The 17002-nt window shown below is 32.0% G+C and overlaps 2 protein-coding genes across 3 annotated transcripts; both read right to left on the bottom strand.

The window, feature by feature from the left end:
• Nucleotides 1-174: 174 nt before the first annotated feature.
• On the bottom strand, nucleotides 175-11194 carry LOC146527563 (multicopper oxidase 3-like). The gene is made up of 9 exons (XM_085204999.1): nucleotides 10963-11194; nucleotides 9605-9955; nucleotides 8589-8802; nucleotides 8268-8431; nucleotides 4093-4244; nucleotides 3026-3230; nucleotides 2226-2420; nucleotides 1657-1795; nucleotides 175-1249 (listed from the first exon to the last, which is right to left on the bottom strand). Exons 1-9 carry the CDS (start codon nucleotides 11084-11086, stop codon nucleotides 1018-1020), a joined length of 1776 nt encoding a protein of 591 aa, XP_085061125.1. The 5' UTR covers nucleotides 11087-11194; the 3' UTR covers nucleotides 175-1017.
• Nucleotides 11195-13414: 2220 nt separating this feature from the next.
• Nucleotides 13415-16741, bottom strand: LOC146527564 (uncharacterized). Of its 2 annotated transcripts, none has more exons than XM_085204682.1 (4): nucleotides 16600-16741; nucleotides 16113-16281; nucleotides 14945-15159; nucleotides 13415-14694 (listed from the first exon to the last, which is right to left on the bottom strand). In XM_085204682.1, the coding sequence occupies exons 1-4, from the start codon at nucleotides 16739-16741 to the stop codon at nucleotides 14054-14056; spliced, it is 1167 nt and encodes a 388-aa protein (XP_085060808.1). In that variant the 3' UTR covers nucleotides 13415-14053. The 2 variants fall into 2 exon arrangements, with proteins under 2 accessions (XP_085060808.1, XP_085060809.1); XM_085204683.1 differs by having other exon boundaries at nucleotides 16113-16299.
• Nucleotides 16742-17002: the final 261 nt, after the last annotated feature.

Raw genomic sequence — 17002 nt, forward strand, 5'->3', positions numbered from 1 at the left:
AAAACATGAGTATTTTTCTTATGTACTGTATTAGATCTCAATAATAATTATATTTACATATATTTATTTTTAAATCAATTTTCTATTTTTTTAATAATAACATATTCATAAAATGCTACTAGCTCGTATCATCTACAAATATATCTTTAGAATATAAATTATAAAAAGTACTTAAATATTATGAGTCTCGAAATTGTTTACGAAAATACTTTCCTACGAAAATAATTATACAATTATAATAAAAACAATATACTATTATAACATTTTAGTAAATAAATAGTTTAAATGATAGATTATAATAAGAGTAACATATTTATACAAACAAAACTAATATCCTACTTCTTATACTTTTTTATCTACACTTATAAATATATTCACATATGGTTTGTACGACATATTATGTTAAAGTTACAAACATTTCATAATGCTAATAGGTCTTTCTTTTTAGTACAATAGATAAATATAAAACTTCATATAAATTATATTTAATAGAGCTTCTTCTGCAGAGAGGTCGTCGATTGGTCGTGGGTTCGATTTCCATTCGAGATTTTTATTTTCTTGCTCTTTTATATTAATAACATTATAAAATCTAAAGTCAAATTATACAAAATCTACATACTTACATAAATTATAGTCTGTGTTATTTAGATCTTAGACTTTATTACTGTAAAGTTTTACCTAAATCAGTTCAGTAGTTATTTCGTGAAAGTCGAACAAACATCTATCCTCAAGGATTTTCATATTTAAATTACATAATATATGTATATTACCTTAACTTAGTCTATATTTACAGACAAACAAGTTGCAAATCTTTTATGCTATCATAAATTTCACTTATAAGAGAAAAACTTAAGGTTACGTTGTGCAATACAAAATTTCATCTTAAACTATAACTTTACAATTGAACTATAAGTAGATAAATAAAAAAAAATGGAATTAATTTTCAAATACCTTTTTTCAATATAAATGCAAATCTAATTCATCCTCATAAAAACTTAAAATAATAAACTTTTAAAACTAATTAAGCAATACATCAGCAGGTCTATAGCTGCCACAACTTGGGAGTTTATCTATAACAGTCTTAGGTATAGATATAGGAACATTGATGAGAACGGCTGTCGGCATGGAGAGAGAACAGGATCTGCATTCTAGAAGCCAGCTACCCCCAAAAGATGGGAACAGTCGTATGATGGTATATCCTTTATTTGGCACCAGTATTGTGTCTTTTAGTGGTGCATTCTTTAGGTTCCTGCAATGAAAATTTATAATGTATTAAATTTTCGGTGCATTCTGATTCCTTGCTATTATTAATATAGCCATATATAATTGAAATATATTTTTAATATAAATTTTGTTTTTAATTTTTCTTCTACAAAATATATTAGAGATATTTTTTGAAAGTTATGTTGGAATGCTCTTCTCTTCTCTTCATAAGCACTCTATACTTTACATTGACAAGTTTTGTTAAAATATTTGCTTATAATATCAGTGTAGCATTTTTCATAAGAATCGAACTTACTACTATTTATGTTATTAAAATCTGTGTCGGTTTAAGCACTACCAGCTACTTCTGTGCTCTATTTCAACGTCACTACTGATTTAATTTTATCAGTCAATAATAAATACGTATTTTAGTACATATAAATTAAAAAATACCTAGTTATTTTGCCATCTGCATCAAGTTTATGAACATATTTCTTCGTAATAGGTTTCTTCTCTGGGTTGCTCCAAGTGGCAACTATTTGTGTGCTGTAGCCGTGCATGTGGAAAGTGTAAGAATCGTCACTTCCGTGTCCTGGAATTTTATTCAAAGAATTTGAATTTCATATACTAAGCAGCTTAACTTATAATATAAGTTTAAAATTGGAAATCGCAAATATATAATCAATCAACTAGATAAATCAGAAGCCTTCATGGCACAGAGGCACAAGCGACTGTAAACGCTATGGTTGTGCATTCGATTTCCACTCGGCGAAATTAAATATTTTATATTTTCATTTCCTCCAACTGGTAACAAGATAAAGCACAGCGTTGAGTTCTACCACTCAAAACCAATGTCTCGAGAATTCGGCGGAAAGTGATGAACAGAAGTATCTTCATGGGAATGAAATTTCTTATAATTAGGTTCCCAGGTTGCCTCTGCCTTCTACGCTATATATGGAACACAGTGTGAAACTAAGAAAAAAATCTATAAAAATATAATTCAAACTAAATTAAATATTTACCTTCGTTAACCAGCACCAATTCTATGACATCGTTACCGACTTTCAATATCTGTAAGCACTGAGGTTCCTTATGCTTATCCTCTTTTCCCACATCACATGTGATGTCTCGTTGTACTTCACGTGGCTTTAGTAGCAATGGCGCGTTCGGATATAAAAAGTTTTTACCATTTATCTGTACTACTCCTTGATTGGACGCTAAAATAATTAAATTTTCTTTATATTTTACATATGCAGTTTTAAAAATAAATTAGGTTTGAATTTTTATTTTTGTTATATGAACTAGTACGTCTACGGCCAAAGAAAAATATAAGAACAGTGTTACGCTTTTTGCCGTATAGCCTGCAGACAGAGAGATTCTAGTGTTGCAAGATATTTCATGTTGAGAGTCGTCACTTTGTCTACCAAAGCTGGGAGAATAAAATAATTTAAATATAATCATTCCCCTGAGTTGGAATGGAACTCACGGTTATCGATTTTACAGTCAACCACCGATCCACCACACCATCACGGCCAACACGAAGGAAAATAGAAGCTGCTAGCGAGAATGAGAAGACGTTTAACAGCATATATAGCAATCGACTAGGACTTTATTAAGTATTTACATATTATTATTATTATGTAGTTTCACACTGCATCACGCAGTAGGCAGAGGGAATCTATTCATAAAATACTTTCGTTCCCCACTTTCCGGCGAATTCTGGAGATTTTGTGCCTGCCACGTTTTGCCTCCAGACCCACAGAAACGAAATGAGAATATTTCATATCCTCCAGTGAGAATATGCATATATTAATAAACTTACATAATGCAGCTGGATAGAAAGGCTTCTTTGGCATAGCGTCGCTTAAGTAGCGGAAATCAATATCGCTCTCCTTGAACTTTGGGTAAGCTCTGTCAACGCTTAAATAATAAGACTTCACTTTTCCAACTTCCGCTATATCTTTGATAGATTGTAATTGTTGGCCTGAAACGATATCCTTGGCCTCGTGTTGATGACGATCTACATTCTGAAAAAATATTACACTAAGAATAAAAGTAAAGCTTGAAATTTTAATAAATATTTTTATTATGTTGTAAATTGTGTAATAATTTTCAATAAGCTGTTTTTTTTTGAGTTACGCCATTTTTATTCTGAAAGCGTTAGGAGTTATCATGTATATTTGGCATCTCTGTAAATTCAGACTATTCTGATCGACCGGAGCAGTTATAGAGTTAATTTCGCTCCAGTGAACCGGCTATATTTCAAACTAGCTATTCCTTGCGGTTTTGCCTGTGTCGAGTGTTAACCGATTGGAAGTAACTATTTTTTTTTAATTCGAACCAATAGCTCGTGATTAACGTGTTCAGCCAAACAAACTGTTCAGATTTATTATATTAAAAGAATTTTGCTTAGATATTATTATTTTGCTTTAATACTAATATTAAATAAAAGCTTTTAATATAATTATCACTAGCAGAATGTAGAGAATGGAATTATTTTTATATTTCGTTTATTTTTTGGCAAGTATTATATTAATTATTAGTGTTAAACCCTCAAGGTTTTATTAAAAACAACATCGGTTATATCAAAATTAAAACCTGTCAGACTTATGTTCAATTTTTGCTTCTTTAAATAAAAATGTTAATTTAACTTAAATATTTAAATGTCAATAGCTAATAACGGACAACTATAATATGTAGTGACAATTGTAGGCTTAAATTCCACTTGGAAATGTTATGTCTAAAACATACATAATCTGGCCATAAATACTGGCTGGCTAATAAATGAAAAAATATCCAATAAATCATAGACAAAAAATTTAAAACTCAATGTCTATTAATATATCCAAACGTGAAAATAAAAATAAGACAATAAAGAAATAAAATTACAGCTCCCTCCTCCATCATTGATGTGTAATTGAATCCTGAATACAAAAGCATGGCATGAGCTCTTATTCCTTCACACGGTCCCTCCCCAGAGACTTCAACCCAGTATCCACCAGTAGGTTGATCCATCCTCACCACCACATCAAGTCGTTCTCCTGGAAACGAATTGAATCCAAAACATTATTTTATTGAGACCAGTCCTGGCGCAGTGGAACAAGTGTGTGACGGTAAGCGCGACAGGTTATGGATTCGATTCCCACGCATTGATTTTTTTTTCTCATTTCTTCGCACTGGTATCGAGGCATAGCGTAGTTGAGTTGCGTCACTTAACACGAAATGCCTCTAGAATTCGGCAAGAAGTGGAAAGTGGATTTTCTTAACACTAGGCACCCTCTGTTACAAGCCTGATATGGAAATGAAGCAGAATTTTTTTCTTTTTAACTTCATGCTTTATAGCAGGGTAGGCAGAGGGAACCTAGAGTGAAGGCACTACGTTCTCCGCTTTAAGCCGGCATTTGAAACATTGCATGTTGAGTGACGGAAGCCAACGCCTATAGCATTTAATTTCCATTGTAAGTAAAAGTCTCATTATAAATAATAATATTGCTTAATATAAATGTTTATTAAATATACATCTTAAAATCGTGTAGTCATGTTTATAAATGAATCAAATAGAAACGCTTTCGACTAGACATTAGAATAAAAGATAAAATATGAAAGTAATGTATTTTAAATTCTTTTGCGATTTCAAAATTCGCACATATTTTTTTGTTATTAAAAAAAATAAAAACAATGATTGATTTATCGAAATAGAAATATATTTAACATGTTTAAATAATCTAGAAAATAGACGTATATATTTTTTTTATATAATATTTAATAATTATAGATTTAGCCTTAAAGAACTTACGCGAACATTAAAATTCTTCTTAATATTACAACATAACATGTTAACGTTTTTTTTAGTTATTATACTGTCTATAATTAAATATAATTTCTGGGATTTGAATCAATACTAGGCCATCATGGCGCAGAGATACAAGCGTGCGACTGTAAACGCTACGGTTGTGGTTTCGATTCCCAGGCGAGGGAATGGGGCAAATAGTGCGGTGTAGAGTTCCGCCAACCAACACGCAATGCATCAAGAATACGGCGAAAAGTGGGGAACGGAAGTGTCTGAATTAGGAACGTAGCGTACACTAGGTTCCCAGATTCCCTCTGCCTACCCTACTATGTGCGGGATACAGCGTGCAAAAAATATTAAAAAAAAGAACATTAGGTACTATCATAATCCAACACAAATATTTGCAGTACTTCGTATTATATACGAGTATATATATAAACATTTCAAAATTCAATCTATGGATTGAGGAAGTGTTCAATGTAACACCGTGTATAGAATTGCTGTAAATAATTCTTATAATGTTCTTTTTCTCATTATCAGTGTTTACGACAGTAATAAAGAATTAACTTACTGCTTTATACTAACATTTACTTTATTTTTATTACGTAAAAAAAAATACTGTTTCACAATATATTACCTTCGATTGTAAATCTTAATAGATAAACTAAAATAGTCTGTTAGAAATAAGTATGATTTATTAAAGATTAAAAAGACTACCCAATAGTTATAATAAGGATTTAATTATGATTATTTTCAAATATATTGTAAACTAGCGGCCCGCTCGCGGTTATACCCGCGTGAACTATGTTATTATTAATTTCTGTAGCCATAACTACGTCCTAGTGACGTCTATGCAAAATTTGAGACTCCTAGCATTTGTAGTAACGAAGTTTCATACAAACTTTCGACCCCAAAAACAACCCCTTAGAAGTCGAATATTGCAAATTCCCGTCGTAGCGAGCACCTACGTCCTATAAGTAACTCCTATGCAAAATTTGAGATTCCTAGCACATGTAGTTTCTGAGATTTCGTGATGAGTGAGTGACCTTTCGATTTTTTATATATAGATACATATAAAACCTACATTAAGATAAGTAATTTAAAAGAAGTCACTGGACTAAAGGCACCCATTTACATTTTCGATTGGGTCTTCTTACCAATTGGTAGAAACGTATCGACCGTCTTGCACTCAAATCGTGAATGCAATTTCCATTTACAAACCACGGAAACACCATTATAATTAAGTAAATAGGGTTTTGAAAAAAATATACATATTATGTCCACGATAAATACATTGAAGTTTTTGTTATTACCATTAAATTTTTATAATATTAACATAAAATTTACGAAACATCAATACTTTTTTTTAGCTCACATATAGCAGGGTAGGCAAAAGGACCTAGTGCTAAGACACTCCGTTGCCCACTTTCCGCTGAATTTTTGAGGGATTGTGTGTTCGTGACGATGAGTGACGAAACTCAACGTCACGCTTTTTACGGTGGTATCAGAGCGAATAAATAAAAATATTAATAATAAAATAATTCATTCCTACAATTGAGAATCGAACCCGCAACCGTTGCCTTACAGTCACACGCGCCCGCACCAGAACAGCTTTAAATCAATAATAAACAAGAGAAAGTTATAAGCTATAAACATAAAATACTACAATTTTGTACGAGTGGATGCAGAAATGAAAATGCAATTGCAATAATTGCATTATAATAGTTGCTCTAAGAGCATTCCGCTATGAAATACCGGTTGTTATAGAAAGTGAAAACAAACGTAGACCGGTTTGTTGACCTTAAACTTTAAATGTACCCAGGCGGACCTTTCTCCTCTCACTTCGGTTGATAGTGAAAATGGCACGAATAGTTCGCTCTGTATAATTATGTTTTAGATTTTAGATGATAGAATATAATTTTGTAGAGAAATTTTCTGACAGATTATCATTTTATTAATAATACCAAAATGTAGAACAGCTTATTATTGTTAATCAAAATATATCTTAAAACGTCGTCGTGGCGTAGAGGCACAAGCGTTACTCAAGGGAATGAAATATTTAATTTAATATTTTCTTCACTCTGACAATGAACAAAGCCGCGTCGCGTCGCGTTGAACTCATTCCGCACTGTACAATATGTAATGACTTAAGAACTCAACAGAAAATAGAGAACGGAAGTGCTTTAAGGGGGAACTGAGTGTCTTAAATCTTCTCTCTGCCTACGTTGTTTTGTGCGCGGTACAGAGGTAACATAGAGGACTTAAGGTCTAATCTTTATACCTATATATTTTTTCTTATTTATATTCTTGGTAATCCTAAACTTACATTAAGGTACATACATAAAAAGTTTATGATAATATATACGAGAAACCTACCACGAAGCAACTATTATAAAAACTTTTCATATAATAGAGTAGAAAGTTAATGTAGAGTATATTAGCAAAGTACCTGACAGTTATCGACCGCAGACATTTTTTTTTAATATGAGTTTTTTTTTTATTTTTTTTTACTTGGCCATAGACAATAAATGACTCATAAACTCACGCAAAACTTTTTTTGAAAAAAATTGAACGACAACTTCCAATGACGGCACTTTAGAATAAATCTTTCTAAATAATAATAAAAATAATAAAAATAAATAATAAAAATCTCTTTGGCCGATACTAGCCTTTTTATCGATGCATTATCGATGTTATATTTTTTCTACATATTATTAATGTGACTTAATATAACGTAGTTAAAGTCATCAATCATCAATTCCATGACGTAAGTGTTACTTTCCAAGAAAGCTTTAATAAATTTTATTAGAAAGAGATAATAAAAAATGAACTTAAACGTTTTCTGTTAAAAATATACTAAGTGTGGTCATTTCCTTATAAAAAATATTAATCTCAAATTTCTTATTTGTGATAAAAAAAATTGTAGCTTATTAATTGATGCTTAAAGGAGATTAAGCGTCGTATATTTTTGTTTTCTATTATATGTCTTAAATTAAACAGCTTATCCCGCATATAGAAGAGTGGGGATAGGAAACCTAGTGTTAGGACACTCCGTTCTTCACTTTTCGCCGAATTTTTCGAGGCATTGCGTGTTGAGTGGCGGAAATCAACTTCGGGTTATCGGGTACCTTTGTACCACACTGAAGAAATGAAAATATTAATTCCCTCGAGTGGGGATCGAACCCAAAACGGCCTCGTTACAGTCACATTCTTGTGTCCAGCACCACTACGACCTCTATGATTTGTTAACTTACTTTAAAAACAATTATCATACCTGGATAGAGTTTAACGGTGGAACTGGTAACTGGCTGTACTGGTTTCGCGTCGGCCGCTATCACAGTCATAAGGTGCTTACTGGCGTGTACCACCACAGGACATTCTATTGCGATTGCGTTGATCAAACGCAATCGGTACGAATAGCCCGGCATTACGAATAATCTGAAAATATTAAAAATATTACTAAATGTTTCATCACTTCTTCTCTGAATTAATTCAAGAGAAAGAAAGAGAGATTATTAGAGACTGATTATGTGATGAATTGCTAAACCGTTTTAACAAACATATACAAAAATATTTATCATTTATAAATATTTACTTTGTGTTAACTTGATCGCCATTAACCAAGAGGCTGGTGGGTTTTATTTGGCTAGCATCCTCCAATTTGGCTGTCAACAATTCTGGGAATCTTGCTGCGAATACCATTGTGTGCTCATCATTTCTATCAAAATCGTACAATGATACATGTGGCTCTAAGGGCTGAGGTTGATCTACTATAACTGTTCCATAGACACCATCACTCTGGTGTAATACTGAAAAAAATTAGAATTTTACTAATCTATGGTTTATTTCTAACTTTGCAATACTAAATTATGATAGGTTAATCGCTGACCTAAAACAATCAATAATTTTAAAATATATTAAATACTAGCGGCCCGCTCGCGGTTTCATCCGCGTGAACTATGTTATTATTAATTTCTGTCTCCATGACTACGTCCTAGTGACGTCTATGCAAAATTTGAGACTCCTAGCGTTTGTAGTAACGAAGTTTCATACAAACTTTCGACCCCACAAACAACCCCTTAGAAATCGAATGTTGCAAATTCCCGTCTTAGCGAGCACCTACGTCCTATAAATAACTCTTATGCAAAATTTGAGATCCCTAGCATTTGTAGTTTCTGAGATTTCGTGATGAGTGAGTGACCTTTCGATTTTATATATATAGACTAGCGGCCCGCTCGCGGTTTCACCCGCGTGAGCTATGTTATTATTAATTTCTGTCTCCATGGCTACGTCCTAGTGACGTCTATGCAAAATTTGAGACTCCTAGCATTTAGTAACGAATGACAAAGACAAATGTCATTAGTAACGAAGTTTCATACAAACTTTCAACCCCAAAAACAACCAACCCCTTAGAAGTCGAATATTACAAATTCCTGTCTTAGCGAGCACCTACTTCCTATAAGTAACTTCTATACAAAATTTGAGATTCCTAGCACATGTAGTTTCTGAGATTTCGTGATGAGTGAGTGACCTTTCGATTTTATATATATAGATGAAATAATTTATTAACTTCAGTAATAATTTAATCTATTTTTTTCATATCATATTTACCTGAATCAGAATGATAGAAGAAAGTTCCAGGTGAAGAAGCTATAAAAGCATATTCATATGTAGATCCATATGAAATAGGACACTGAGTTATCATTGGCACCCCATCCATGTAGGGGGTACCTTTTTGTTCGATGCCGTGCCAATGCATGGCCAAATCCTGATTAGAAATTTTATTTTTCACTTTAACTATAACGATGTCATTGAGGCAGACATGTATGGCAGGTCCAGGTGTCATACCGTTGACAGTCAACGCTGGCATCTCGTCTTCGTCAAAAGATGGTCTAATTTCGAAATTGTAGCGGCACTGACGAGGCTTCACGTTGAATTTACAAGGTCGGTTACACGATTTGTCTGAAATATACTTTTAGTTGAGTAATATCCTCCAATTATATGGTTGCATCCTAAATAATTATATGTATACTCTTATACCTCACGCGGTATTCCGCACATAGCAGGGTAGGCGGAGAGAATCGAGAATCTTAATGTATAATGTAAAGTAGTGTGAAACACTCCGTTCTCATTAAAACACCTCTATTTCCTACTTCCGCTGAAAACTGAAGGCATTGCAAAACGGCGCAACTCAACGCTGCGCTTTGCCTTGTTACCAGAGCTAGGAAATACAAATATTAAATATGTCAAGTGGATATCGAACCTACAACCTGTCGCGCTTACAGACTTGTGTCTAACGTACAAGCTTGTGCTTGTACGCAACGACTGGCCTCTAAACATATAGTACAGTTTCAAATAGTCTCTTAATGTATAACAAGTAACTATACTTAAATTAATTGGCAAGAAATAGATGTTTCATAAAAGGAATTATAATTATATTTATTATATGAGTATTATAACGATTTTTTAATTACCGGTAAACTCGTATATCTAATTATTGAATAAATAGCATCCTTATTGTAAAACAATGTATAAGCATTTATTGCGTTACAATATTTAACACAACAAGTTTGTTTAAAGTAAACACTTATTTATTAGTTTCTATTTTCAGGACATCTTCGTTTAGAGTAGTTGTTAGCTAACCAATTTAACACCTAAAGAATGTTGCCTCAGGCCGACATGGCGCAGTAGCACAAGCGTGTGGCTATAAACGCAACGGATGTGGGTTCGATCCCCATTTGGGGGAATGAATTATTATTTATTAATATTTTCATTTCTTAGCTCTGGTAACAAAGCAAACGCGGCATTAAGTTCCGCCACTCAACACGCAATGTCTCACCTAGTGATCAGTGAAGAACGGAATGTCTCAACACTAAGTTTCCTCTACCTAATCTACTATAAGGCGGGATACAGCGTGAAGTTGTAAAAAACAATAAACAAAGAATACATAAAGTAATACATAAACTTACCGGTATTTTTGGTGGTATCAGTTAACAAGATATTATCATTGTTCGGCATAAAGCTTTCCAATGACGCTTTTCCATCATTACTAGCATTGAATATAATAAAAACGCACAAAATTAAAAACCTCATTTTTAATAATTAATAATAAATCACAATTAATTTTAATAATTTCAAATTGACATTTTCTTTTTACGATCGTTTTGTGAGAACTAAAACAATAACGTAACCGGCGTCTGTGGTCTTCCGAATAAAACTGACCGAACAAGGCAAAACGCGAAGGCTTCAATGAAAGTGGTTTTTCTCCTCAAATCAAATGTATCTATACGAATTTCAACTTTATTATTAGATTATAAAGGTTGAAATTGACATTGCGTTGCCGTTGCGACAAGCCTACTAAATATCTATCTTATGTTTATAATACTACGATACAATTTACTTTACTGAGTAATAATAATTTAGAAGAGTATTTGTTTTTATTTTACGCTACAGTTGAAATTAGATTTTGCGAAACATTACATTTGTATGTATTTTGCTTAAATCACAAATAAGCTTGTCGAAAAGCTCTTTCGATTAAAAGGATATTTTTTTGGTATAATCTTTTTTTAGTGAAGTTGGTTCATATCTAACTTGCATTAAGTACTCCAAGCGATGCAATCGTTGCAAAATATAGCCTGAGTCGGCTTTTTATATTTATTATTTATACGGTGGCTATATCTTTGATGTACTTAGTTACATTTACTGATATTGTTATTTAACATCAAAATAGAACGTTTACTTCAGGGTTCTTGGTTTTCTATCTTTCCTATAGGTTTTCCTGGTGAGAACATGAGGAAGATAGGAAGTTCTTACTATGATAATACTATAATTATCAGACAGCTGGAAGCGGGAGAAATAATTAACATTCTTTTTGCTTCACGTTGTATTCCACATAAAGCAGTGTAAGTCAGAGAGACCCTGGTATTGCAATTATGATAAATAAGTACAGGTGAATCTATGAAAAGAAGCAGACGGTGTGTCTCTTTTCATACATAATATTTTTTAAATTTTAAAGTATTTCACATAATAATTATAATTTCTCGTATAAGTTCAAATTCAAATTCAAAATATTCTTTATTCAAATAAACTTATAATAAGCACTTTTGAATCGTCGAATGAACATATGAACAAAAAGCTACCACCGGCTCGGAAGGCAGTTCTGCTGAGAAGAGCCGGCAAGAAACTCAACAGTTGCTCTTTTCAAAATCAATGGTACAATCTATTACATTAGTTGGCAGCTATCCTGCATTACATTCAATAGACATTAATTCCATACATGTTTGTCTTCTAAGTATTCTTGAACAGTGTAATAAGCTTTACTTGTCAGAATTTTTTTTACTGATATTTTAAATTTTGGAAGTGGCAAATCTAGAATACACTGTGGAATTTTATTATATACACGTATGCTCAGACCCATAAAAGATTTATTAACTTTTTGGAGGCGAAAACTTGGAGTAACAATCTTATCTTTATTTCTCGTTTCTATCGTATGATTGTCACTATGTTTACTATGACAATGTATATTTTGTCGGACAAAGAGAATATTATAGTATATAAATTGGGAAGCAACTGTAAGAATACCTGCATCTTTGAAAACATCTCGCAGAGAATCTCGCGCTCTTAGTTTATAAATATATCTCACGGCTCTTTTTTGGAGGATAAATATTGAATTTATGTCTGAAGCACTGCCCCATAACAGCATTCCAGTAGTATTAAGCAAAATTTCAGGTTAAGCTCTATGTCACATTTATACATTTCAACTGCAAAGATTTTGAACACAAAACTAACTATACGAATCGTACCTGTACTTCACATGGAAATAAAACATGGAACGGAGTGTCTTAACACTAGGTTCCTGTCTCGCACCTTGCTGTGTGCGAGATACAGAGTGAAGCAGATTTTTTTTAAAAGACAGACTTCATTAACAAATACATAAACACTAAATGAAACACTCGTTTTCAAGCCAACATTGCGTAGAATTTGATCCGTTTTGCTCTACTTCTCGCCTCAAGTATTCCCTCTCGCCCTGAATACACTCGATATCGTTGCTTAATGGAAATTGAAGTGGAAGTTGATGTAGACATTGCTCTTTTCCTAGAAGGACTAGTAAATACTTAGTGTGCCTTTTGACTACGTCTTTACTTGCTCGTATATTTTTATTTATTTGTTTTTGATCTTTAGCTTTGCGCAGATGTGTTTGTGGGCAATTTTTTGTAAGTAAATTTCTGGGGTGGGCACAAACTAGAAGGCAACATTAATAAAACACGTCCTAGGAACAATACAAAAGTATACAAGTTTATATCGCAAGAGAAACCTTCAAATGTACCGTTATATTTAGCAACTCTGTAAACACTTAGTTCGTGCAAGCTAGTTACTTTTTTTTCCTTACAGTTACAAAAAATAATTTGATAAAATGCGTGAAGAAATTTGTTTTAGGTGATACTATTTTTTATAACCTTCCTCTATAATTGTACTGTCCAACACAAACAATATTTTTTTTATTTGAACTGGCAGTTCTTGTGATAATCGGGCTTAACCAAACAAACTGTTCAGCTTTATACAATCACGACATTTATCATCTTCAAATCATTAACCACTTAAAAACTAAAAACATGTCATATAAGTACAACTCTTATTGTTTTCAATTTGACCACGGAGGTGACAAAAGAAATGAAAAGTAAAAAGTTATAGGTAAAACGGCAGTCCACTGGATAAGCAGGATATTTTGCTCAGTCTTCTCAAAGATCTCCTATTTGCCTCAATTCTGTGTTATTGCTCTCAGTGTTTATATTTTATAAGTATATCTTATTATTTAATATGTATATATTAAAATATTTATATAAATTTGATTATTTAAATTTTACTTATACTAAACAAATGCAGTTTTACAAGGTTCAACGGAGTAAAAACATTTCAGATATCAGGGATTACTAAAATAAATAATATAATTATATTTTCCATTATTAATATAACAATTTTATTAATAAAAGATAGTATTATATTAAAATGGTGCAAAAAGCGGGTAAAGTGACGTTTTTAAGATTTTTTTAACAAAACTAATTACAACTTCACTACTGTTATAAACTGATACATCGCACGAAGTGTACTCGCAAACGTATAAATATTGACTGGAATAATATCAGCTGCTAAAAGTGTTATCGGCTTCTGTGCCTGCAACAGCATCACATATATTGTTTTCTTTTCTTTCATATTGAACTTCTCCCAACCACAGCTATACACTGCATTCTCAAAGACTTCCGAAGCATTAATAAGACGTTGGCAAAGAAAACAGTATAAAAAGAAAACTAGAAAACAGTAAATAAGGACTGGCGCAAAAGTAATCCACTCGTGTAGGGAAAGATAGAAAAAAAGACAAATACAAACGGCGTTTGAACCAAAATTGACACCTATCGGCATACTATATAGTGCCTTTAGATTATCTATTATACTCAAAGTCAAAGCATGCCGTTCTATTAAAGATGGTAGACGTTCTTTAACGACAGTATTTATATCAGAATTTTCGTATTCATCGAAAGCTAACATTTCAGCTGATAGCATTTGGTACATGGCTGCTGTGTGGGCTATAAGGAATAGAAGAAGTGCTTGGTAATTTAGAACTACCGTCATTATACTTATTTCCTGTGAAAATAATATGACGTGACAAATTTCGCGGTTGGGTGATACTGTCAATGGTTCCAATCCTGAAAGAATTATTAATAAATATGAAAAGAAATTAATTATAGATTATTTTATTGATATAAGCATATTTCAATAGATGGCACTAATTAGCGAATTATAATAATAATAATTTATAACTTCACATTAATAATAATTATTTAGAAATTTCGATAAATTCTATAGATATCAAATGTATTTACGTCACTTTTACTACATTTATTATTTTTTTCTCGTAAGTACAATTAAACGGAAAAAATAGAAAAGTTATCTTACCAACACAAGGCGTCATCGAATAGTAGTCATTAGAGACGTCGACTCGATGCGGAATGTAAATGAAAAGTGCATCCAATAGATTGAATCCGTAAAATATGAACAAAATCTTTTTTATTACAGACAAAAGCTTTCCATGTTTATCTTTTAGAAAAACGGTCTCTTTTGACAATAAATCATTTCTGGTTACTTGCTCGATGACTACTTTTAGTAATGGTCTAAAAAATATTAACAACAAAAATGTTCTGCATTAAGTAAAATCTAATATTATTTAAAGCAAGATTAAATAATATTAGATTTTAGCTGAGGGAAATCTGGGAACCTAGTGTTAAGGCTCAAGTGGGAATGGAACCCACAACCAGTCGTGTCTACAGTCGCATGCTTGTGACGTTACCCTGCCCTGACCACCCCTTGTGACCATCCATGAGATATGACGTGGTCGAGGAAACTTTTCTCCCAAGTAAAAATTACTTGGATAAAGCAGGAATTTTCCTTCGGTACAGCTTACGCCAAATCGTAAAGGGATTTCATTTTGCTAATTAATGGCTTAATGTTTGAAACAATAGCGCACTGATAGGAACGGAATGTCTTAACTCTAGGCTTCCAGGTTCCCTCCGCGTACCTTGCTATGTACAGTATACAGCGCGAAGCTAAAAACAACTTTTAAATATTTTTGTATTTGTATGACAAATTAGATGATATTCCAATATAATTATTTATTCATTTGACATCTGCTGAATTGGTATATTGATATATTGCCTGTTCAACACTAATAGATCACTGAACACCCACTTAACAAGCAGTCGTTCATTCATTTTAACTGATCAAAAGATTACCAAGATATATTATTATGTCAATATTAATATGGCGCTTAAGACTAATTTTGTTAAATTCTTACTATTCGAAAGATTGGACGATATATTTTTGTGTTTTTTCCAGCTTCATGCTGTAATCCCGCATACAGCAGATTAGGCAAAGGGAGCCTAGTGTTAAGATACTCCGCGCCCCAATTTCCACCCAATTCTGGAGGCTTTGCATGTTGAATTGCGGAACTGAACGCTGCGTTTTGCCAAATATTAAATATTTCATTTACTCGTGTGGATCGAACCATAAGCGCCTACTGTCCTTAATTTTATAAGCTAATAATTAAATTTAAGAAATAAATACTTACCGTTTCATTAAAAACCAATAACTATTATTTGCAGTTAAAATGAGTATTGAAATGTTAACGTAACTCTTAATAAAGTCACTGGCTCCCTGTGCAAATTTTATTTGATATACTACGCTGCCGACGCCGTACACGTAAAACAGAAGTGATAGATGCAATATCCAAAATGGTGCTAAAAATTGGAAAAAAACTATGTAGGTGCATATATAATATTAATTTTATAATTAGTTTTTTTTTGCTAATACAATTTAGCATTCATATAATTATTTAGGTTATTAAATTAGCATTAAATTAGGTTTGCTCTTTTCAGAATTTTCTCTCGATTTCCCTGAGTTAGTACCTATTATAAAAACTATTGAAATTAGAATAATATTGTTAATTATGTATTTTTTGTTTTGAATAAGAAATATATTTAATATAAGTATTTATTACCCAATAAAAAGTGACTTGAATTTAATTATTTCTTTAAAAACGAATAATTATACATTACCAGAAATTCTATCTCTTAAAATGGAAAAGCCAGCTTTAGTAGGTACAAGATTAACAAGCCATATTATATTTTCTAAACTTTTATCCCGAAGTTGAAATCGAGTCTCTATAAAATAATCTTTGATATTATCAATGAATTTCATCGTTTTTGGTTAGATATTCACTTTTATGTTTCCTATTCTGCAAGTTCGCGTAAAGTGTAAAATATAAAAATACAAAATATTATTTAAAATACGACAATAATTATGTTAGAAAAATTAAATTATAAGTTTGATTAATACAACTTATTATTATAAAAATACTCATGTCATCATTCTGTTCTGCTTGTTATTCCATTATTTTGTAAAATTATGAGAAAATCTATATTTGGAGGCAATTATCAATTGAATAGAAATAATGATATT

Source organism: Heliconius melpomene, chromosome 20, assembly GCF_056956725.1.
Source record: "Heliconius melpomene rosina isolate 202511_hmr_F chromosome 20, ASM5695672v1, whole genome shotgun sequence".
NCBI classification, from domain to species: Eukaryota; Metazoa; Arthropoda; class Insecta; order Lepidoptera; family Nymphalidae; genus Heliconius; species Heliconius melpomene.

Bases quoted from the DNA above. Each gene is read 5' to 3' on its own strand.
- LOC146527564 (XM_085204683.1), bottom strand. From the start codon at position 16,741: ATGAAATTCATTGATAATATCAAAGATTATTTTATAGAGACTCGATTT. The intron at 16,300-16,599 runs GTAATGTATAAT...GCACCTACATAG, and splicing joins TTTAAGAGATAGAATTTCTG to TTTTTTTCCAATTTTTAGCA. The intron at 15,160-16,112 runs GTAAGTATTTAT...AATATTTTTTAG, and splicing joins TATTGGTTTTTAATGAAACG to ACCATTACTAAAAGTAGTCA.
- LOC146527563 (XM_085204999.1), bottom strand. From the start codon at position 11,086: ATGAGGTTTTTAATTTTGTGCGTTTTTATTATATTCAATGCTAGTAAT. The intron at 9,956-10,962 runs GTAAGTTTATGT...AGTATATTTCAG, and splicing joins TGATACCACCAAAAATACCG to ACAAATCGTGTAACCGACCT. The intron at 3,231-4,092 runs GTAATTTTATTT...ATATTTTTTCAG, and splicing joins CAATGATGGAGGAGGGAGCT to AATGTAGATCGTCATCAACA.